The 23,001-nt window shown below is 43.8% G+C and overlaps 1 protein-coding gene across 2 annotated transcripts in view; it reads right to left on the reverse strand.

Moving 5' to 3' along the window:
* Positions 1 to 3,487: 3,487 nt before the first annotated feature.
* Positions 3,488 to 23,001, reverse strand: part of PSMD1 (proteasome 26S subunit, non-ATPase 1) — a 75,682-nt gene continuing 56,168 nt past the window's right edge. For both annotated transcript variants that reach the window (XM_074877297.1, XM_074877296.1), the window contains exons 19-25: positions 18,034 to 18,136; positions 12,727 to 12,896; positions 10,425 to 10,517; positions 8,726 to 8,818; positions 6,540 to 6,686; positions 4,541 to 4,695; positions 3,488 to 3,707 (exon numbers count right to left, since the gene is read on the reverse strand). In XM_074877297.1, coding sequence (XP_074733398.1) covers positions 4,549 to 4,695; positions 6,540 to 6,686; positions 8,726 to 8,818; positions 10,425 to 10,517; positions 12,727 to 12,896; positions 18,034 to 18,136 — 753 coding nt within the window. In that variant the 3' untranslated portion in view covers positions 3,488 to 3,707; positions 4,541 to 4,548. The remainder of the gene's footprint in view (positions 3,708 to 4,540; positions 4,696 to 6,539; positions 6,687 to 8,725; positions 8,819 to 10,424; positions 10,518 to 12,726; positions 12,897 to 18,033; positions 18,137 to 23,001) is intronic.

Consider the following 23,001-nt stretch of genomic DNA (forward strand, 5'->3'; position numbering starts at 1 on the left):
GTGGTACCAAGCAGGGAGCTTGTACCCGAATTAACAAGTGGAAAGGGGAGACTGAGGACATGTCCAGGGCCTCCTGGAGGGACTCTGGGATCTGTCAGAAGCGGCATGCTTTTGAAGTGATTTATTTCTCACCGGGGTTAAGGGGGATGAGGCCCATTAGTAAGGAGGGACAGAAGCATGTTTCCTGTCACCTCAGCCTCTCCCTCTGGCAAACCCAGGAACATTAGGTCCAATTAGCCCCTGGCAAAAGCCCCAGGGGTGGGTCCCTCTGCAGCATCCCCAGACAGGCCCAGGAGAGCAGCACTTCCTACGAAATCAGCGCTAATGAGTCACTGTGGCTAAATGACATTACTTAAAACAGCAGCAAAGCTTTCCAGGCTCCCACCATGCCTTTTCCAAACTGGAGATCAGAAAGCCAGCGGTGGCCTCGCTCCCCCAAGCACAGCCCTGAGCCAGTCCTGCAGTTACCAGCCCCATCTGTCCCCAGGGAAAACGGTCAGATGCCTTAGCATGGGGGCAGGATCCAGCCCAAAAGGCTTTCCAGAGGCTTTTTGGAGGTTTTCTAGCACCTTACCAGATTTCTGGAGGTTTCTTGGCCATTTCCTGGAAGTTTTTCTGGTCTTTCTAGAGGTTTTCTGCTGTATCTCCAGAACATTTCTAGACTCTTCCTAGAGGTTTACTTTAACTCTCCTGGGGCTGTTACAGCCTCTTTGCATGTTATTTTTTTACAAAGTCACAGGTTGGCCATTTCCCATATTTTCCAAAGGGCACTGTGGCAACTGAGCTAAGCTCAGCACCTCAGCCAAGCACCGTGTGACACCTCAGGTGGTCACAGAGCAGCATCCTCAGCAGCCTGATTAGTAAACTGAAAAAATATGTAGAGGTTAGAAAAAAAAAATTTGCACGTACAGGATCATTCTACAGTCAGGACACACTGTTTTGTACCACAAACTCTCCAGAGAGAGGTGCCAACAGGCTGAAACCTCTGGAAGCCACTTACCGTGCATACTCCAGCCACGAAAGAAGCCACTTCTCAACCATCAGCCCTCCGGCGAAAGGTCAGTTTGCACTTGCTAGAAAACGCTCCTCATGGTTGCTCTCCCCAGAGGATCAGAATGTCTTCCCTCAAGCACCATCCCATGAAGCTGCCCCTTCCCCATCCCTGTTCAGCTCACAGCAACCCAGATTTGTGGTGTGGCCATCACCTCTCCTCCTTCACTTTGTTAATCCATTTGCTTCGCCCTTTAACCAGCAGCCACCTCTGCCGATGCTCCTCCAGCTCCTCTCCCCTCAACTCCCATCCAGGACATTCTCCCAAGCAGGAAAACACACAGAAGCTGTAGGGGAAAGCCAAGTCAGTAGACGCTTTTCTGCATGTGTTCTCAATCCTAAACCACGCAGTTCTCACCTGCGTTTACACAGTGGAGAAAAAACACAGCAAGTGGCAGAGCTGGGGAAGCAAGAAGCGACAAGCCAATTCCCAGATGTCCCTCCTGGTGTCCCCAGCCTGGCACACATGGCCTTTTTCTTTCACAGCCTCCAAAAGCTCCTCTACAAATCTGATTGTCCAAGTGTAACCTTACCACGTGGCCCCAGAGTAGCAGCTCAGAAATCGGGGCTATCTGAGGTTTTTAACAGTTGCTTGTGCCAAGGGAGCTCTGGGAAACATCACTGCCAGAGGCAGGAGTGGTCTTACAGGCACAAGAAAATCATTTAAGCACAAGAATCAAAGCTCCTGGATGGTGCCCCAGGCAGTACATGGCTCAGTGGGAACTGCTCTGTGTGTACAGATTTGTAACGCCACACTGAGAACCAAACCTGTAGCAAGTGCCAGGAATATACTGGCTACTCTGAAATGTCTGTGACAGTATGAAAGGCTCAGCAAAAAGTCCTGTGAATAGAAGCAGGCTGTTCACAGCTCGGCCAAGGCACCAAATATAGGACTTCAGGTCCTTCTGAGCCAGCTATTCCCAGCATTTCTACTTGGACTCTAGAAATCTCCCAGCAATATCTGGCCAACTGGCAGGTTGCTGAATGACCTGAAATGAGGTTTTTTTTTTCTCCTCCCAATGTCCTCCTCTCTACACAGTATTTTGTAAGATGACACAAGGCATTACTAAAACATTACCTGAAAAACACCACCTACCACACTGGTTGGCAACAGCAGAACACGCAGGAGTACGGGATACAGGTACCCATTCAAAGGGAAGGGATTACAGCACCAGAAAGACTCACAAAATGTACATTTGTCCAGCTCCTGTTTCTTGCACCACACCACCAGGTCTCATTTTGAATGACCATGGGATTAGTGCGGTGGTTCCCTCTGTTTCCAGTTTTACTGACAGTAACCTTGCCTGTAGCCATTTCAGGCTCATTCTTGGCTCTCCTCCATGGGAGAGCAGAACTGGATCACGCTGAGAACTGTGAGCTCTGACCAGCACCCTTACTGAGACAACATTTCAACTTCAGGGACTTCTGACTGAAGCCTAGGACTCAAAATTGGCTTTCAGTCCCATACCTCTGCTCTGCATTGCTTAAGCTTTGTGGAGAACAAAGGCAGACTATTCTATTGCTATAGTAACATTCACCAAAATAAACCATCTGCTGGAAAAGCTCCCAGGCACTACATGCAAGATTTGTCTTCCATTATTACCGATACACATGAGCTTGTGGTATGTTCACATGGAGGAAATATTTCCAACACATATACAGTAAAAACCCCATTCTGTTTTAAGTGCTGTTTCAAATGATGGAGCTTTGTCCAGCATTAGGCTGACAGGTGACCAGGGCCGCAGTCTCTGGCTCGCCGGTGACGCACCCTTGGAAGCGCTGCAGCCCAACAGGTGAAGGGCCGGCTGGACGGCGAACGGTCGAGCAGCATTCCTTCCTTCTGACTGCTGCTCATTCCATATCCTGACTGTAAATCCTCCCTTGGCTAATGATGCACATCAGCATAACAACTTTTATGTCTGGATTCACCTCATCTAGGCCCGTAATGTATTTCTAGCTGCCTGCTGACATCAGCTATTATGCTCATATTTGGTGAAAGCACACAGGAAAAAAGGGATTCTGTGAAACAAAAAGCAGCATGCCCCCATTTCCCCATCACTAACACCCAGAGCCCTTCTGTCAGCCGCACACTGTCACACAAATACCAGGATGAGCAAGGGGGAAGATCAGTGCAAAGTCAGTATCACAGAGGTAATTTGGAAGCAGACCTCATCTGGACAGCTGCTGGCAAGTAGAGACCTGCCCTCTCTGTAGCATCAGCGCTACGGCTGGGCCAGCCTGGAGTTGGTGACCTTGCTCAGCCTAAACGAGTGCTAGAGAAAGCAGAGATGGGCACAGATCCCAACCACCCTACAGAAGAGCAGAGTCAGTCAAGCTTTGCTGGAAGAAGATGCACAACTTGGGTCTAGTTTTTAACATTTGGGGTGAGTGAAAAAGAAGGTTGTTAGGCTTCCTTTTTTTTTTATAAAGCAGCAAGTTTTCTGTCAAGAGTTTTTAATATATTTATTTGAAAACAAGGTTTTGTGAAAGAGTACACTAAATAGCATATATCTGTTCTTCAGCCATAAAACACGGACTATCAGCTTTAGCTCAGCACAGATTGGGGCTGCATGCACTGAACAGCAGATCTCGATAGGAAGGTCTTCATGTCTGTCTTTCTGATATCAAGCATAGTGTCTTCTTTAGAGGACATGATCCTGGAGGAGGGGGAGAGAGAAACCAGAAAAGCAAACGTATTTTATCTAAGGCTTTTTGTGATTGGCCCCACACACTCACTCAAGCCTGCCACCGACGCAACATTTAGAGTTTTTAGCAAGAAGTTTGTTTTCCTGCCCATCCACCAATTCAAGTGCATAATCATTTCTCTTGGGAGCACTAGGACATGCCAGCCCATATTTGGAAATAAAGCAACTGGCTTTCTGCCTCTCAGTGAGAAACTTGCACATCAGTTCAGGCACTTTAACCAAGGAACCTCAGAACTGCACCATTCATTGCCTGGAACAGATCTACAAGTATCATTATGTTGGGCTCAGAGAGCACCACAGAGCCCATGACTGGAGTGTTTCTAAATTCTGCTAATAACTGCTGTGAAGACAAGACAACCCCAGTAAGCAGAGCAGTAGTTCTCTTTCAATCAGTTCTGTGACACTGAGGTCAAGTAGATGACAGCTTTGTCACATAAACCACTTGCCCCTCTGGGACCATCTTTCATGAGTGGATTATTCCCAGCTCAGCTGTCGCCTGTAACCTCACACACTGTTCTAACTCTGTCCAGTGAGGCTCTACTCAAGAGTAGCCAAGCCTGCAAGATTAGAGACCAGATCGAGTACAAATGGGCCAGGCCTGATCTGGAAGAGTGGGCTTTCTTTCATTGATGCCAAACTTCAAATTGGGACAGGGCATGTTTCTGAATCTGGTGCAGAAGAGCTAAAACAAGAGTGCTGGGTGCTGGCTACTGCTTCACAGTTGATCCAAAGAGGCTTTTCCTTCATTAGGATTAATGAAGGTGACTCTGCACACTACACTGTACCTCAGATCTTAATCATCAATGTACTCGAAGGGCTCTGGTGGTTCAGGTTCCTGCTCCTCTTCCTCGATCTTCGGACCGTGAGCTGCCACAGGTTCAACCAGCTCCTCCATATCCTCACTGGTGTCCTTCAGAATGATGATGCCTCCGATGGAAAGCTGCAAGACAAGGGCAGTGAGCATTAGAGCTGCTTGCCTCTGCCTCATGGTGGGTTTGTAGCCCGTGTTTACCCTAAGCCATATGAGACACCTCAGCAGGAATGAGATTCAGAGAGCAAAGCGTCTGACACTCGCCTGGATCCCTGCCTGATAAAGGGATGGAACAGACAGAGCCTATCCAGGCTACGTTTTGTATTTCCACTATCTAAGTCTCAGTTCGATAGAAAATGGCATCTGGATTCACAGCTTTACCTCAGTCCCAGTCTGGGGCTTTCCACATGAAAACTAATTGAACCATAATTGCTTTATAAGGCTCATCTTTTCAGGGCAACAAAGCTTAGTGAAGCCTCTCTGTGTAGCTGCCTCCCAAGAGGCTATCTGAAACGGAGACTAATCTGATCACCAGCTTCCACCAACTGAGGAATCCTATTAGCAGAACCTCATAAAAACAAAGGGGAATTAATTACAAAGATCACAACCAAACATCCTGGCAGGCTGAAGCAAATCTGTGCGTCTCCAGGACTGAAACACAAGGTGCGAAGAGGCAGTGCTGTGTCATGCCTGGCTGGGATCAGGGCTTTGACCACAGCTGGATTCCAGGCTATAAACAGCATTTCAAAGAGGCCTTTTACTCTAGCATTCCCCAAAGCAGAGCAAAGGTTCAGAACAGCTCCGTTTTGAGAGCCTCCTTGGTTACACACCCTAATCCCAGCAAAAAATGGCACTGTTCTGTTTTCTTCAAAACCTATTTATGGGGGTTTAAGGCAGGAAACTGCACTCCCCTCACCAAGGACTCAGCTTCTTTTGAAACAAGCGAACAGCTACATATGTCCACATTTCAGCTTCACGAGCAGACACTTACTGGACCACATAACAGATCTTCCCAATCCAAATACCAGTTGGGTCACCTTCTCTTTTTAAAGGGTAGAAACTAAAAAAAATCCTTCCACAGCTTTGCTAAAGGAGACATTTCAAAAGGGGATGATGCACAGAGAATTCCAATGTGCTGATAGAATTCCAGGAAATCCATTTATTAAAAACATGAATATTTTCCTGGAAAAATGATTACTTCTGAACATCATTTTCCCAAACATAAATCCTGCAAAAGGTGGAAGTCAAGGGTGTTATTTCTTGAACAAAAATAAAGGCCAGAAGAATTTGACTCAGGAGATTTAGAGGTCAGGAGCAGGCTTATTAGCTTTGCAATATATTTGAGCACCTCACAGAAAAGTTAGTTACCCCTTGGGCTTAATGCTAAAAGATCTTTTTCATTCTACATATGACGATCACATGCTATCTCTCCTCTATGTTATCAGGAGATGAAGGCACTTTTCTAAGGTAAGATGTAACTGAATAGATCTGTTTAATGAAAAAAACCACCTCTGTTTAGGTATAAATCCCACTGCAGGATAATAAAGCTCCAGCACAAGTCCTAATGGATTTCACTGCTTTGACAATGAGCCTGTACATCTCAGCCCATTGTAAAGATCATGGCTCAGTCTTTACATCCCCAGCAATGTCATTAATACACACTGTATGTCCAACTGGTTTCCATGTTGCAGTGTCTGATGTATGTAGAAGCAGCAACATTAGCATGGTGAAAAGGTCTGCAGCAGCTCTGGCTTTTCCCGAACTAGAACTGCAGATGATCATTTGGAGAGAGGGACATTAAAAAGCAAATATGACAACAGTGAAGTTGCAAATAACACATATAGAACACATTACAGTGATGCACCAGCTGTGAGTGGCATTCTCATGTACACGCAGCACTTCTGGGTCCTTCTGCACAAGCCCAGCACTGGGAACGCTCTGTCAAGCACACAGGCTGGGAAGGTGACACCTACTGGTTTGAAAGGCTGATATCGGCAGCTCTCTGTCATTGTGAGAACTTTGAGCTGAGCAGGCATGACTCTGGCTGGGTTGTCCAGAAGCTGGAAGTTGGGTTCAGGCTCTTTTTTCTTTTCTTTTTCATCCTTCTTTTCAGTCTCATCCTGTGGAAGGGGAGAACATCAACATGATTTTAACAGTCATCTCTATCCCTTTCACAGTTCAGGAGGGTAAGGTACAACCTGGTACTCTTACCGCAGGCAGCAATTCCAGGGTGAGAAGCCATCCTCCTGCTGAGGAACAAGCTAACACGTATCTATCAGCTGGCACAGGCAATGCCAGCGTGGATCTAAGTACTCTCACCATGGCAATGCCTTTAGTGTTGTTACAAAGCACATGAAAATTTCCAAAAGCTGCCCTTGTATTTTCACAGCCATACAGCTGTCACTGACAGCAGCTCAACCAGAATGACTTGACCTCAGTGACTCCCCAGGAAACTGCAGTTAAGCCCTTCTTTACCAATGACTCAGCAGCTGGAGGCAAAAGCTCAGAAGGAAAAAGCCACAGCATCCTTTACATACTTAAGAACATGGATCATGTTTTCCCTCTTGCTTGGGAACATCTGAGTTGCAAACAAAAAAAAGACTGCAGAAAAGATGGAAACAACCAATAGGAAATGATCAGAAACACCACCAAAGGCATGGCACGTCCTGTAACAGCAGACAGGACTTTCTCTGGCACAGTGACACAGTCGCTGTACAGAACTCTTGGAAGCTATGGATTAATAGTCATGTAACAGGCATAAGAGAAAAACAGGAAAGCAATTATACCTCTAAAACGGGACAATTGCAAAACACTCAACTCAAACACAGCAGGTGGCAGCAAGCTCCCTTTTTACTATCCTCGTTTTTCTGCTTGATTCAGCCAAGAAAATTTCAGACATCTGGAGTATACAGCGACACATGAATCCCTTCTAATATATTGCTTCCTCTCAACACCTGTACTTAACTGTAGGTTGTAGCAATTTTAGAAGAAACATGCACACGTTCAGCACATTTTGCTTTGTACATAGTGCTGTAAGAATAATTCAAAGAAAAGGCAATGTTTGGTGACAAGGAAACTTTGATAAAGGAGCAAAAAGACAAAAGCCAGAGATTCTACCTTGCACGCATGAAATAATTCATTTTCTGGGCCAACTGGATAAAGTTCAGTGCCTACAACGTGGCCATGCTTAAGTACATCTAGGAAGGTTATTTTACACATACACCTTTGATCCTTCACCACACTCCCTTCACATACCATTTGTGTGTTTCTTTTTAAACTTAGAGAGGCCAAAAATTCTCTGACCATGCTGCTTTTCTCATAGATGTTAAAGTGGAACCAGAAAGGTTGCTACTGAGCTTGTCTGTATAACGCATTTTCAGCTTACAGTTGTTCTTAGCATATTTCCATCTGTTAAGCAGAACACAGAAGGAAGGATCCTTTGTCAGGGTACAGCAAGAGTTTTATGCCATGTTTTCCCAATTACAACAACCACCAAAAATTCATTATCCAGCCATTTCTCTATCCCTCAGCCTGCTCCAGGATGACGCATTATTCACAGGTGACGATGACAAGTTCCAGTGTCAGGTCTATGAGCTGAAAGAAATCATCAGAGGACCAAAGCAATCCCTGTAACTACTGAGCAGCGTATGGATCCTGTGCTCAAAGCTCAGCTGGTTCTGAGCTGGGCGTGGATAAGTGTTTGTCATTTTGATAGATGGAAAAAGCACATAAGGGATTGCTGCCAAAAGGTGAACATTTCAGAATAGGGGTTAAGCATGTGCAAAACCACAAAGCTTAAACTCTTTGGTGCTCTCAACTGAATGAGACACCACCAAGCAACTGCTACCACACTGAGACCTTTTTAAAAGGTCAAAGGTACCAAGGACATGAAATTACTAAGACTTTTTCCACATTGAGGAAGATTTGTTTCTCAGAAATAACAGATTCACAAATAATACCACCTCTTGCTTTTAACAACATACACACACACACACGGAGTAAAGACACTAACTAGTGTATGCAGTACACTGAAACGTCCTAATGCTTTGCTCAGAACTAACACAGGGGGCAGGGGGGACAGCATTCAGTGTGTGCCAGCTTTTACGACACACTTTCCACAGTTATAAGAAGACATGTAAGTTTCAATGTTTGCACCCACCACTTCCATCTTCTCCTCTTCCTTCTTTTCTTTTTCCTTCTCCTTTTCCTTCTTCTTGGCTTTTGCAGTGATGGACAGCACAGCAGTGGAAACCTGGATATGTCAACAGAGGAGGCATTCAGCATGACTGCAACACTGTATGCTGTGCTCCAGCTCCCCAGGAAGGGGAACAAAGGGAAATAACTGCTAGGCCAGTTCTCAGTGCAGGTGTCAATAAGATCAATTCCACTTCCCACCCACCGCTCTGTTTAAGAGACAAATACACCACCATCAAAGCAAATAAATGGCACAGATGGGACAAAAAAATGCCATGAATGCAGACTGGGTCCAGCCACGTATGCAGGAGGAGAGCAAACTTCCTAATTTAGAGATTAATCATTACTGTCTGGGTCTCTATATGAGAGGTTTCTTTATTTTTAACACAGCAACAAATGGAATTCTTGTTCCAGGAAAACCCACTGCCAGAGTCTCCAAGGTAAAGAAACATGTATATAGATACTCTTTAGAATGACCTAAAGCTCTTTCACTGTCCTAATCAGACAGCGGTGTTTCCCATTGATCTAAAGAAGTGAATACACAAAATACCCTGTGGAGGAGCCCTCAAGAGGCTCTGGTGCTCCTGAGTCAGAAAGTACCCAGAAGCAACATTTGAATACAAGAATTCAGCACGTCTCCCTTCCAGTGAGCACATCTCTCTATCCACAGTAACTGTTTCTGTAAGGCAGTAACCTTCTGAGGGACACGGAGCAACCACATTTCTCACGTTGCTAGTGAGGCTTTCTAGGCTAAATGTGGGCTCTTGGAACATTTTAATTTTGGCCAGGGAAGTTTAAAAGAGAAAGGATTTGTTCAATTCCCATCCTATTCTAAAGGCTAGAGAAAGCAGCTATGAGCAGTGAGCTTTGCCTTTCACCAGAGTTCATTTCTGGGTTCCTCAGTGGCTTAGAAATCTGTCCTGCCCAGCACTCAATTCTGGTAAAATGTTTTACAGTTTTCACACAATGTCATTCATCAGTACGACATGCCTGAGGTCTCCACTGCTGCAGTTGCTCCCTAAGGGCTGCTCTGCCTGCTGCTGTGGTCTGCTCAACAGCTTTTACCATCCTGCGCCAGGAGACAAACTGCTTCCACTATTGTCCTGCTTGTCATTCCACTGGTCTCATCTCCTCCTTTTCAACACCTAGATATTCTCAGTTCCACACTTACCTTTTTGCAAGCCATGGGCGACAGCTAGTATCCTAGCACATGGGCCCACTGCCCTGAGACCAGGTACACTTCTGTCCTTCCATATGGGACTATTTAAGAAGCATCCCACCTAATATTCTTAATGTTTGTACTGCAGCAGCATTTTGGAGCCCAAATCACAGACAAGGACCCTACTGTGCTTGGTGCTGCACAAAGATGATACACACATACAAATCAGCAGGGCATGGAAAGCAGTTTTTTCATCAATGCTTCTGCCTGACCACTGGAGACAAGGGAGGTTCCAGCAACTCAGTAGCACAGCACTTGTATGCCATGATCAGCAACAGTCCCAGGCACAGAAGGAAAAAACCCCTAGAATTCTCTTTCAGAGACAATAGTGCCTGCCAATTTTTCTTTTGCTTTTTAGATTCCCTGTTAGTGCCACCAAAGTCAATGTTCATACTAGGAGGGAGAAGGGGTTACTCTTTACAACACAGAAAGCTAGCCCAAATACCTTTTCTTTCTCCTTTTCCTTTGGTACCTCAAGAGGTGGGGGGTATGCAAATGTGGACGGCTTACAGTTGGACTTGTACTGGACTTTTGGCATCTAAGACAAACAGTTAAAAAAATTGTTAGAGACGAGAAGAGCAGAGGGAAAAAAATTCACAGCAGAATAATTACTTTAGCTTCATTTTCCTTTCAGCAGAGACAAACACAGATCCTCTAAAGAATACAAGCTTCCCCTTCTCCCCCTCCGGAAGCTGAGAAACTGTTATCGGTGGCAACAGTTCAGCTAGAACAATGTTATTTAATTATTCTATAATTCAACTCTGGCAAGCTATCCTAGCCTTCTCCATCCACTCCACGCTATTCACACCATGCTTTGTTTTCATTGTTTCAAAGCTTTTGTGGTTTTGATGTTGCTGTGCCTGCTTGTATTAACACAAAATTGGTTTAAGATCTAAGTGAAGATCTGCTCTGTCAGTGCACGCTAGGGCAAACCAAGCACCACCCGACATTAACCTCTTGCAAAAGGACAGTACATTTTGGGCGTGGGTTACCAATGTCACATTCCCTTACTCTTGGCTTCTTAAACTAGGAGAAAAAGCATCTTTTGACAGTGCTTGTCAAGCCACACCTGGTATACTGTGTTCAGTTTTGCTCCCTGCTATACAAAAAAGAAGTGGACAGGCTGAGAGGGTCCAGAGAAGGGCCACAGAGACAATCAAGGGACTGGGAAGCCTGCTGTATGAGGAAAGGCTGAGAGAATTGGGTTTGTTCAGTCTTGAGAAGGAAGGCTTAGGGGACAGCTTATCACCATGTTCCAGTATTTAAAGGGTAGCTACAAAGAAGATGGAGATTCCCTTTTTACAAGGAGTCCCATGGAAAAGACAAGGGGTAATGGGTACAAGTTACTCCTGGAGAGATTCCGATTGGGCACAAGAGGAAAATTTTTCACAATGAGAACAATCAGCCACTGGAATAATCTCCCCAGGGAAGCAGTAGATTCCCCAACATCAGACACTTTAAAGATTCAGCTGGACAGGGTGCTGGGCCATCTTGTCTAGACTACGCTTTTGCCGAGAAAAGTTGGACCAGATGATCCTTGTGGTCCCTTCCAAACTGGTATTCTATGATTCTATGACAGCCAACCCAAATTCTTAAACTGAATTAATTTCTGTAGTATCTCAACTCTCTTCCTTTCTGACAATCACGGAGCAACAATAGAACAGGGACTGCTCTGAGGAAGCAAGGTGGGTGTGGTGCAGCCCATAATGTATATCCAGCTTGTAGCTGGCTGCAATATGCAAGCCAAGTTATACAACATAACCTGACCTACAGCCATCTAAGGGATGGGGAGAGGGAGTCCAAATGGCAGTAACACCCATGCAGTCAAAAAGGTGCTGAGTTTATCATTGCCAGGGAGCTGCAGAGACAAGCAGCAGTGCAACCTCTGTGAAGTATTCAGGACAGAGAGAGAGAATTTTGAGCTGTGTGTAGATTCACTTGATGCTTAGTCCAAGACAGGTGAAGAACAGCAACTTAGAGCCATAAGGTTTTGGTCCAGGGGCTGCAATCCAGCATCCTGGTTCAGTCCCACAGAGGGACTCTGAGAGCAGCCCAGCCTATGCATGCTCTGTGCATGGCAGAATAAGTCTGCAGCAATGACAGGAGGGGGCTGCACACCCCTTCGCTGCCACATTCAGAAGCATTTTTGTGGAAGTTACTAGATCAGTTCTTCAGCACAGGAGACCCAGCATGGTACACAGCTTGCAGAGGTCGTACCACATCTGATCAGGTGGAAGAACAGATGCATAAGGAAAGTGCAGGACCCATGACTGCTCAGTTTAATGTTTACTCCCCAAGGAATCCAAACAAATCCTGTTTTCCCACTGCTAGGGAAAGGGGAAAGAATTATCACATCATTTTCTAGGGGAATATATCACATAATTTATTTGCGAGGGCAGGGGGGCAACACACTTTTTAAAAAAAAAAAAAAAGAAAAAGAACCTTGACCTTCTAGAGTGATAATGGGGTGGTCTCTGCCCACATATACTGACTAGAGTTCCTTTCTTTGCAAGCTACTTTGAAGTAAAGGGGTCAAAGTCTGCTCTCTACGTTTTTTTTGTCCCTGTTCCCCCACCAGCTCTGCAATTTAAGCCTGCTTTTCATATTCGTCCAACTGGCGCCTTTTCTGGCACAAACAAGCTGGAGCCATGCAAAGAAAACCAACAAATCCATGCACACCCCTCCCAGACCACTCGAGTCGTCCAAGCAGCTATCAGTGCCTCTTCTCCTCTCTGCTCGTTACGTACCTTAAGATCCTTGTTAAGGCCAATGACACAGGTTGGAGTGAAAGCCAGCGACAAGAAGTGTGACAGGGGAAACCAGAACCAGAACTGGGTGAAGACCAGAACCCCGACCACAGAAGGCATGTGAGTATGTCCTGTCCTCGACTGCAGTGAAATAGTTACATTATGGCCCCCTGTAAGGAATCATAAATTAAATAAGTTAATGAACGCATTCCTGGGTACTCCACAAAGACACCTGAGCAATGCATCTCTAAAACAGTTGCTATGAAGGGGACTACACAGCGCAAGCCAGGCCACAATGCTGTCAGCTTTCTCCTCTGGAACACACCTCCCTCCTTTACTGTGATCTCAGCTTACACAGTAAAACAGACAGGCAGCTTAACAACCAAACTGCTTTCTTTACCTGCTAGATATCACCCAAACACAATCAGTGAATACAGCCCTTCCACGCTCATTTTGCCAGAATACAGGTTAAACAAAAGTACAATGCAGAAGGCTGGGAGAGGGGGAGAAAAAGGCAAACCTTTGCCATAAGCAGTTTTAGAAACATAGCATATAGATGATCCACAAGACATGACTCAAGGAAAAGAGTGTGTATAAAGCAGTGCATACAGAAACTTTTCTTTCTGTGGCTGCCTTCCTGAACTGTCAGTTATTCACAAGAAATATGTCTAGGTTTTTATCCTACACCATCTCAGTAGAAAAAAATGTAAACAGCAGCAACTTCAGAAGTTGCTTCTAGAGGTTATCAATCTAAGCAGCAAAGAGACAAGCTCCTGCAGTCTTTGCAGCAAAATTACATCTCTGCCAGACAACCAAGTCGTAGCTTTGTACTTGCAAAGCAGAGACCAAAACAACTCCGTATGTTGATGTAGTGCAGAAACATCCAGCTAGAAACTAAATTGAAAGATTGGGCTTGCAGACAGAGTGAGAAAGTGTTAATCTGATCTTCAGTCTTCTGATGAACACAGTGAATTGAGTTGAAGAGGGCACCAGGCAAGTCCATTACCGCTGACAAGACCGGGTGCAGGGAGGTTAACTTTGTTAAAATACAAACACCCACTCATTGCAAACTCAGGGCGTTTTGTAGCTGAAAATCCCAAAGTGGAGTACCATTCCCCTGCCTCGCACAAACAGCCACATCGACAGGCCCAGGCAGCAATGGAGCTGTCTTGAGTTTTAAACACAAAAATTAATTTTTGCTGCCAAAACTAATGAAAGCCCTGAATGAAGCAGTAATCTCATCTTGGGTATCTGTCAGTGTAAGTCCCAGGAGAAGCAGTGGAAGATCAAGGATTCTGATGCCCTCCTGTAAGATACTCTGCATACATACTATCTTCTTGCTTTTCCTTTTGTAGTAGCAATAGATCTCCTGTTGTTTGACTAGAGAACTCCTTCAGCCACCTCTTTGAAGAAAGGCAATGATACAGTCTCATTTTTACTACTGCTAGGTCTGCTCTTCTTCTCATTATTTTCTCCGATACCAATCTCTCACCTTTATACTTGAATTTGCCACAGCATTAAGGAGGGACTGCCTGAGGCCTTGTGCTATCCTTAAACATGTCAAACACTGCACACTCAAATTTCTGGTCTTCTCCTCTATCTTTACTTTGAACTTTTCTTCACTGCATCACTGTGTAAGAGCCAGGTCAGTAATCTGCAGACATTGTGGATCAAACAGCCCACTGAATGTTGCACAAGCAGCTTAACTAGACTTTATCAAACTTTTGGACTTTTAATTTTCAGAAGAATTATATTATCCAGTCTCTGGAATTTCCTGGATGAGTAACAGATTTCATATTCAAAAGATGCTGTCATGCTACTTCTTTCTGCTGTTTTACACCCCCACACAGCCCACCCTCACTTCCAGGGTTTTCCAGGGAGCAGGAAAGGTGGGGAGACATGATATTGCACAACTGTGATTTATCTTAATGATTAATTAGCAGCCCTGACAGCCTGGAAGGGAACACTTTCCAGATCTTTGGCTGGATGGATGAAAGCTGTGACATGATGCTGGGAGAAGAAAAAAAAAAAAATAAAAAAACACACAAAAAATTTTTTCAGGGCTCCTTCGGTAGTACTATAAGGTCCATCCCCTAGAATTCACACTGCCACTGTGGCAAGGTTTGCTGGAATTAAAGCAGCTGTTCTAAAGGCTATGAGGATTTCCTGGCTCAAGTTTAATGTCAGATAACAAGAGCAGGAGTGCAGCAAGCAGACGGTGGTGATTTATATACTTTGATGAACTCACTCTTTACATAGTCATGGTGGCACGCGGTAATACTCTGGCAGTGAGGCCCAGGACAACACAACAGCACAACAGTCATTAGATAAAGATGCTTTGTGGACTTTGGAAATTAGTTTCCAATTCTGGCCTAGGCAGCATCCCACTTTCAAACAATATGGTACTGTTTCTTTCTCTATCAGCGAAGACTTATAATCTGCTTCATCGTCATCATCAGATGACCCGAACTGTTAGCAGCAGCACAGAAAAGTCAAAAACTCACAGGAGGAGCCATCAAAACCCCAGCTGAGCTGATTTCAGCATGTGCCAGCGACCTGATTCACATGAGCAATGAAGAACAAGGTAGCTCTAATCTAATGGACAAAAACATTAGCAGAGGATAATGGCTTTTTTCCTAACTACCAGAGAGACCCAACTTTACAGGAAGATCTCATGAACAGGGACAGGCAGAAGAAAGGTGGGGAACAGTAGCACTGAATTCAACATGTGGGAGAGCAGACTTTAAGCATCAAAGCTTATTTTTTGTACAGAAGTCTTTAACATGCAAAATATAACACATTATGCAAGATGCATATTTGGAGAGACAGCAATGAGGAGATAGGTAACTCTTCCCTCTGTAATTTGGAGGACACTTTCTTTTTCATTACTCATTTGTTCCCACCCCACTGCACCACTGACCCCACCCAAACCTTTGCTAACTACCAAGAAAAGAATTTTCCAGATATGCTATATAGATATTTGTGTAGTGATGGCCCCTCCTTTTTTTTCTGGTAAGAACCAGAGACAATACCTAGAGTCCAGAGGGAAAAACAGTTTTTAAGCAGGTAAAATGCTGACATCTGATTAGGTCAGTATATCCCTTTTGTAGCTCACATTTATAAATACATACTCCAGAAAATAAAGCATATTGATTTTGCAAAGAACAGAAAGGGAGTCATCAGCCTGGGACAAGAGAGGATGTTTGTACATGAAGGGGAGTGTTACAGAAGTTCAGAGTTTTTTCGGGGGGAAAAAAAAAAAATCCCTAAGCTAAATTTAGAGTGTCTACATTTTTCTTATTTTATTACAGAAGTATAAATGTAGCTGCTGGGGCCTAAGAATTAGACAATGACCAAATTCTTCATTTCCAGTTGAGTGCTCCCAAGGTAACCTGCTCCTTCCATGAAACCTCCAGTCTAACAACTGCCTCACTGTCAGAGCAAAACACCCACCTCCAGTGCATCATTTCCCAGTCGCACACTGGAAATGATGCACTTTTAATCAAATCCTGTCACTGGAAGAGAATTATACTTTTGTCCTTCTCTCCACCAAAAAACCCCCAAACCACAACCTGACAAAAAAACCCCAAACTCAATTGCCCCAACTGTGGCAGATGACACAAAGAACCTTTTCTTCCTGGTAGTGATAATTAAATTCTATAGCTCATTGTTTCAAATAAGCACTTGTATGGGAGAGATAAAAAGAATTTATTCTTTTAAGAGACTCTAATGAAAGTGGCAATAGGTTAAGAAAGGGTAGTTCATAACCTTCCCCCAGCCGCTCAGCAATAAATAGAGGCTAAAGTTGGCACAAATTCACATGTAGTTTATTAAAATTGGATGCTTCTGGTTTCCAAGTCATTATACAATATATGAGTGACACAGGAAGCAAATAAGGTTTTAGCTGCATTTGTATGATTTAATCTTAAAGGTAGAAATTTGAAGCAGGTCTGTGCTGCTGAGAGAAAAATCTCTGAGCCAGCTGGGTTCTGGCTTTCCAGCCGCACAGTACGAGCATGGGAATGACCAAAATTATTCTAACAGTCTTGTGCCAAGAATATTGCTCAGTCTGAGCTCCAGGAGGGGTACCTGACAGGCAAGAAAGATAAAGGAGGTGGTTCTTGTTGCTTCCTTCTCTGGGTAGCCCTAGTCATAGAGCACAGAGCAGCCTGACTGCCACATGCCCACCAGGAAAACAGCTTTTTAAGCACGTTTCCACACAGATAGGTGCAGGCAGCCCCAAGTTTTTCTCCCACCTTCCCCTCCCCATGACTTGGAGATGTAGTAATTTCTTACAGACACTGTGTAACCACAGTGCACGTTACTGTGCTTAAGCCATGCCACGGAGACAAATATACGAGACTCTTTTGCTTGTGTGACTTCAGGGCTAACCTTGATCTGAGAGTACAGGGAAAACCAGCTTGTTTCTACCTACCACAGGCAGTAAGGAGGTGCATAGCAAGAAAAGGCCACAGCACAAGAGACCAGGTAGGAGAAATTGTGTTTGGAAACTTGGAAAGGGAATGCTATTGACACACACAGCACTGCACAAGTCTTAACTCCAGCAGAAGGAAAAACTCAAAACAAAACACTGTCTGTCCTCTTTGCTTACAGAAACCTTCCTTAATAGGTTCTGCAATTCAGTCCTTGTGAAATGCTAATGCCTTTAGAGAACCCTACCCCTGGCTCAACATCCAGTCATTAACACTCATGAGATGCTGTTTCCTGCTAGAAAAAGGTAGTCTGTGAAACTGAGTCTTCTGAAGCAACACTCAAGAAGTTAACTCTGCTTCCTTCTTTGTGCAACACCTCTCAATAATCAGGAAAGAGGCAAAACCTAGTTATTAAAAACATATTTAATACATACATATATGTTTTTGAAACTGGTTATGTCAAGTTTTAAAAGCAAAATATAAGAACTGGATACCACAAGGTTTCCAAATTTCTGGAGCAGGTGCTTACTTAGAAAAATAAAGAAGCAAACTATTGTGCTATACATCAACATTCATGGTGACAAAACAGACTTAGAGCAAAACGATCATATCTGTCCAGATTTCTGGACAAGAATTCTGCCCCAATGACTGGATTCAATCCCACTAACAGAAGCACGCTGATAGAAGCTGAAATTACAAAATAGGGTTTATTTCTTTAATTAGATAAAATGACTTGAAATTTGAGATTTCTTGCTACTATTACGCAACAGGCATAAAGCCAGCACCTCATCTCCCAAATTAAAGTTGCTATTACAGCTATTGTAGCCAAATAAGTTTAAGAAATTTTGACTGCTTTAAGCGTTTGGGGAATTACCTGCATCCAAAATGCCTTGTGCCAGGATTGCTCCAAACTTTGCCATAACATCATCATGCTTATCATTGATCACTTTGGAATAGAGCTGTCTGAACTGGCTGACCTGGATAAAAAAAAAATAGAGAGAGAGAGAGATTACAAAACTGACTGCACGGGTCAAATACGCTGTCTTTACTGGAAGCATCCTGGATTTCTGCATCCTAGGATAACATTTGTCTTTTCAATGGCTTTAGTCACTAGTGTTACAAGTCATCCCACTAACAATTAAAAAGGTTTTTCCTGCTTGAAGATACCCATATAGCAATTTTAAAATAGTCAGGATGGACGTGCATTTCCAAACCACATTTTGCAGCCCTTGCAGGAATAGCCTGAGAATCTCTGCAGTGTCACTGGAGTAAAAGACCAACTGATGAGTTTGTAGCAAGAACTACTATATGTTCTTAGGTGCGTGACACTGCACTTTATTAAATTTCCTCCGATTCCTACTGCTGAAAACCTCGAACGTATTCTGTTTTTCCTGTACAATATTTCATTGATAATGCCCCTATGGTGCGTCATCAGCAAATTTTGCTACTCCTACCTTTTAAGTGAAAATCATTAATGAAGATATTTAATAAAGTAACAGTTTATGGCGTGCTATATTCACCACAATATCTTAAGTGCACATTAGTAAGGGAAACTTCTAAACCTTTGCTTATATTATTGTCATTGCTTCAAAGATCTTCATCTTTCACTGGTTAACCAAGTGTTGAAGAGACAGAACAGTATCACATCCAGCAATATCTAAGGCTTTATAACAAATTAATAAATTATGTCTTTTAATATATACAGTGGAGCAACAATACAGCTCAAGTCATTTTTATGGCTGAAAAAGCTGACCAGGAAATCCCAATCTGCAACCCAGTCAAAACCTGTGAAGCTGTATCCCATCCATAGCATGACTGCAAGAACCTTGTATACCTCTTCCCTAAATTAATTTTAATTCAGATATCCATGTGACATTTTGTTCATTTCTTCTGTTTTCATACTAAGCCTTCACTTCACATGCTCAAAAGCAAAGGAGGTCTTTTCAAAAAGGCTCCTTCCAAGATGTCTTGAACTCAAGTTTCTCCCCACTATTGGTCAACTTTATTGCTGGTATCCTAAGTCCTATTCCTACATCTGCAGTCACAGATGAGAAGACAAACTTCTAGATCAAGGCAGCAGGGCCAGACACAGCCACCAGAGACATAGAGTAGTTTTTAGTATTGCAAACGCAGTTTCCAAGTATAAAACCCTAATACCAGACAGCCCCTAGCACTTTGCACATCCAAAGAGCGTGTGCCTCTCCAGGGACACCAGCGATATTTGCTCAGTGACAAACATCTGAAGAAGGTCCTACTTTTCAGTTGTGAAACACACAGTGTCTGCTGTAGGCAAGGAGGCCAAGCTTCAGCAACCACCTCTAGGAACATACTCTTGCACAGCCTTTGATGGTCCCAATGCCTGACTGTACCAGTGAAGGAGGCTTAAACACTGACAACGACACTCAGAAGGTCCTTCTGGCTGATAACAGCACCCAGAGCTGTCCCTGCAGAACACCAGACACTCCAGAGCTGTGCTAACGGTGGGCAGCACTGAGCACCAGGAGCAGCCTTCAGGCATCACTCCTAGCACATATGGCCTGTCTTAGGGTGCATTGGGGAATCTCAAAGCACTTACAGGAAGAGTTTTCGCACCCATAAAAAAAAAATTCATACAACTGAGTCAGTGACATGACAACTGTGCTGGGAATAACATTTTGTTAAACTGGGATTCATCAAGGTAAAAAAAAAAAATCAAAACAGAACAATGAGTTGACTGAGGGGATAAATCAAACTGCAGAGGCTTCTCAGCAAAGCACGAGATCAGATTCCCCAGTAAAAGCACATCAGAGCCATGATGTAATCCTGCAGCCAAGATAACGCTAGCAATAAATTTCAAATTTCATGTGTGAATTTTTGACCAGAGGCAGTAAGAAGTTGAGACTCTACCCTTGAGAGATTATGTCCAATGTCTGGGATGGGAAGAAGACAGGTTGCCTCTCCAACCCATGAGCATTATACCCAAGAGCCACAATGCTGCTTGGCAGCCCTACACACTTAGTGAACAGCTCAGATTAAGACCGCATGTTTTCTGCAAAATAGTTCTCAATGCATCTCACACTGCTCAAAACACAGGTGCCCTAAAGGAACAGACACTCTCGGGTCAATACCTTTCCTGCCTTCACTCTTTCAGCCACTAACCCAGCTGTAATACTTGACACCTCAACTCTTTCAGCACTGATGGCATCTAACCTGATAAGACTTAAACCAGTCTGTGACAGCAAGAGACACTAACATTCATAGGAGTAAATAATGACCTGCTAAACACAACTGTATAAAAATTACTTTATTGTTTCACACAAATAGACAGTCTCACAACCACGGAACACCAGAGCAGCAAGCCACTTTTAAACAGGAGCAGCAAAGCTGAACAAAACAACACTTCTCTGTAGAGCAGGAGGCATTTATTAAAACTGACAGGGGAAAAATAGCAGCTATTTCCATTTTTCAGTCTAAGTCCAACAATTTGTGTGCTAATATTAGTTCTCTATTCACCAATTCCCCTTTGCATTAAAAAGTTTTTAGTTACTAGGCCCTGTCCCCAAAAGGAGATGACTTAAATTTCCTTTCATTTATTTAAGAAAAAGGAACAACGTACATTTTCAGGGCAGCCACACAGACAGATGTGTTGCAAAGGAGATACTGCACACACAATACAGTGTTTATTCTGGATATACTGACCAAACTCTGCTCTTTCTTCACTCCATTTATGCTTTTTCACACTCTCCCAATTTTTATTTATAAAAGCTTACACCGAGGTTTACACATTTAATATAAATAGTTTGTTTCTTATGCCTGTCCTCTTGTACACTGAAAAAATACATTAGTTTTCATTTGCAAGCTGGACCAGGGCCTTGTGCAGTATCAAGGGCAACCAAGTGCAGACTAGGTGAACCAAAGCCTTCAGATATTATTTAGGACAGACACACAGAAGCAACACGTAAAACTGTTCCTCTTGTTGAGCTGAGCAGTAGGATTCCAGTGCCTCTGTTTAGAGCACATCATTCCTGTGACTCTGGGCTCAGATTCTGAGTTTGGAATATTTATAAAAATGGACTGATGTTACAAAGCTCATTCGGTGGACTCTAATCTGGAATTTACACCGTACTGAAATCTTCAGATAACAAAACCCTGGGTGAAGCAAGACAACATTGAGCAGAACTGCTGATGTTCACACTGGCATCTGACAGAGCAGCACCTCGGAACAGAGGGTAGAAAAGCCTCGCTTGGGAAAGGCAAGGAAGGGTTAGCAGGGGAAGTCATCCACCTCCCCTGGTCGTGGCACGAGGCCTACTCACATGTATATTAGTCCAGAGCAGATGAACAAAACACTTGGGCAACAAGCCCACCAGGAACCCACCAGTTGTGGCACCAGGACACCGTGTAGGGCAGCAAGCTAACCGGGACACCAACAACTGCAAGGCACCAAGGGACAGAAACCTGGCTGCTAAACCTAAGCAGATCGATTGCCACCTCTCCAGGCAACATGGACAGGTTACAGCAGGGAATCAGCTGAGAGCAGGCGTTCAATGAACAAGCGCTGAACAGCTACGATAAGAAATAGTCCTTATACCCTCTACTTACAAGAATACAATATATGTAGTGCCATATCAAGAGCTTTCTGCTTTCAGATATATTCTGCATACCTGCGCACCACTGTCAATGCTGGAAAACGTATTGAGCAAGCGTGGCCTTTCCAAAGTTTAACATCAGTGGAAGCAAAATTGTTCTATGAGAGGGTGGGAAACTATCCTCCGTGACTTTGGGGACCAGACAAACCCAGATTGAAGGACTGCCTCAACACGTGAATGCATGAAGGCCTGTGTGCTTATTCAGGCTATAAAGCAAACGCTTCACAGGAATGGAATTTTTGACTGGATCAGGTGCCAGCTGAAAACCTTCCTTGATGCTGGGGAAAGCCTGCTTTGGCAGCTCTAGCTGTAGTGGTTCAGGAAGGTATCGTCCTCACATGGAGCCATGGCTCCATCTCTTTGGAGAAAGCAAGAGCAGTACAGACAAAAGCTCAGTTCTGCCTTTGCTATTGGGGCACTTGCCTCCTACAGAATGGAGCAAGATGTCAACAGACAGTAAATTCTCAAGCTGTTGAAGCAAAATCTGGCAGAGTTTGTCTAGTAGAGTCCTTTAATCTGCTACTATTTCTCCTTCAAACCACAGCAACAAGCACATCCCAAACTACTGAATAGGTTTATTTAACATGCTATGAAACCCACAAGCTCTGTTTCTCCCTTGAAATCTTCAAGCACTTTAAAAATTTTATAGCATTTGGAAATGCTATCACAAGATTTATTTGGGCAACTTCCAGGAGGAACACTAAAACCTAGGCAGTGACTCATTTAGTCTCTACTAACAATAGACACACACACCATTCTGATAATTAGTCCTGGCCAAAACAACATGCCACTGATTTCAAATGAAGCCAAACGCGCAACCTTGGAAACACTGAGGAAACAACACAGGCTTTAAGACATGATAATGATAAGCACCGTTTCCTACCACAAACTTGAGGGGCTGTCATTTATCAGGTTGTTTACCACTTCTCCCTCCACCAGTCAACATTCATGCACATGAAGCCCATGAGATTGTTACAAGTAAGACTTAATAAACACTTAACTAAGGGAAACAGTGGCAGGTGATGTGCATGACGCTTTTTGCAAATGCAAGTTCTTAAGAACAAGAGTATTTGGGAATCTGTTTTTAGTAAAACAGGTTTTAAACTGCTTGCGTGTCTTATCTGTCTTCTTCAAAAGTTGAAGTTATTCTGCGTATGCTTGCTCTCTTGAAAGAGCATACAGTATGCAGAAACATCTGACAATAACAGCAAAAA

The sequence above is a fragment of the Strix uralensis genome, chromosome 9 (genome assembly GCF_047716275.1).
Source record: "Strix uralensis isolate ZFMK-TIS-50842 chromosome 9, bStrUra1, whole genome shotgun sequence".
Taxonomy (NCBI): Eukaryota; Metazoa; Chordata; class Aves; order Strigiformes; family Strigidae; genus Strix; species Strix uralensis.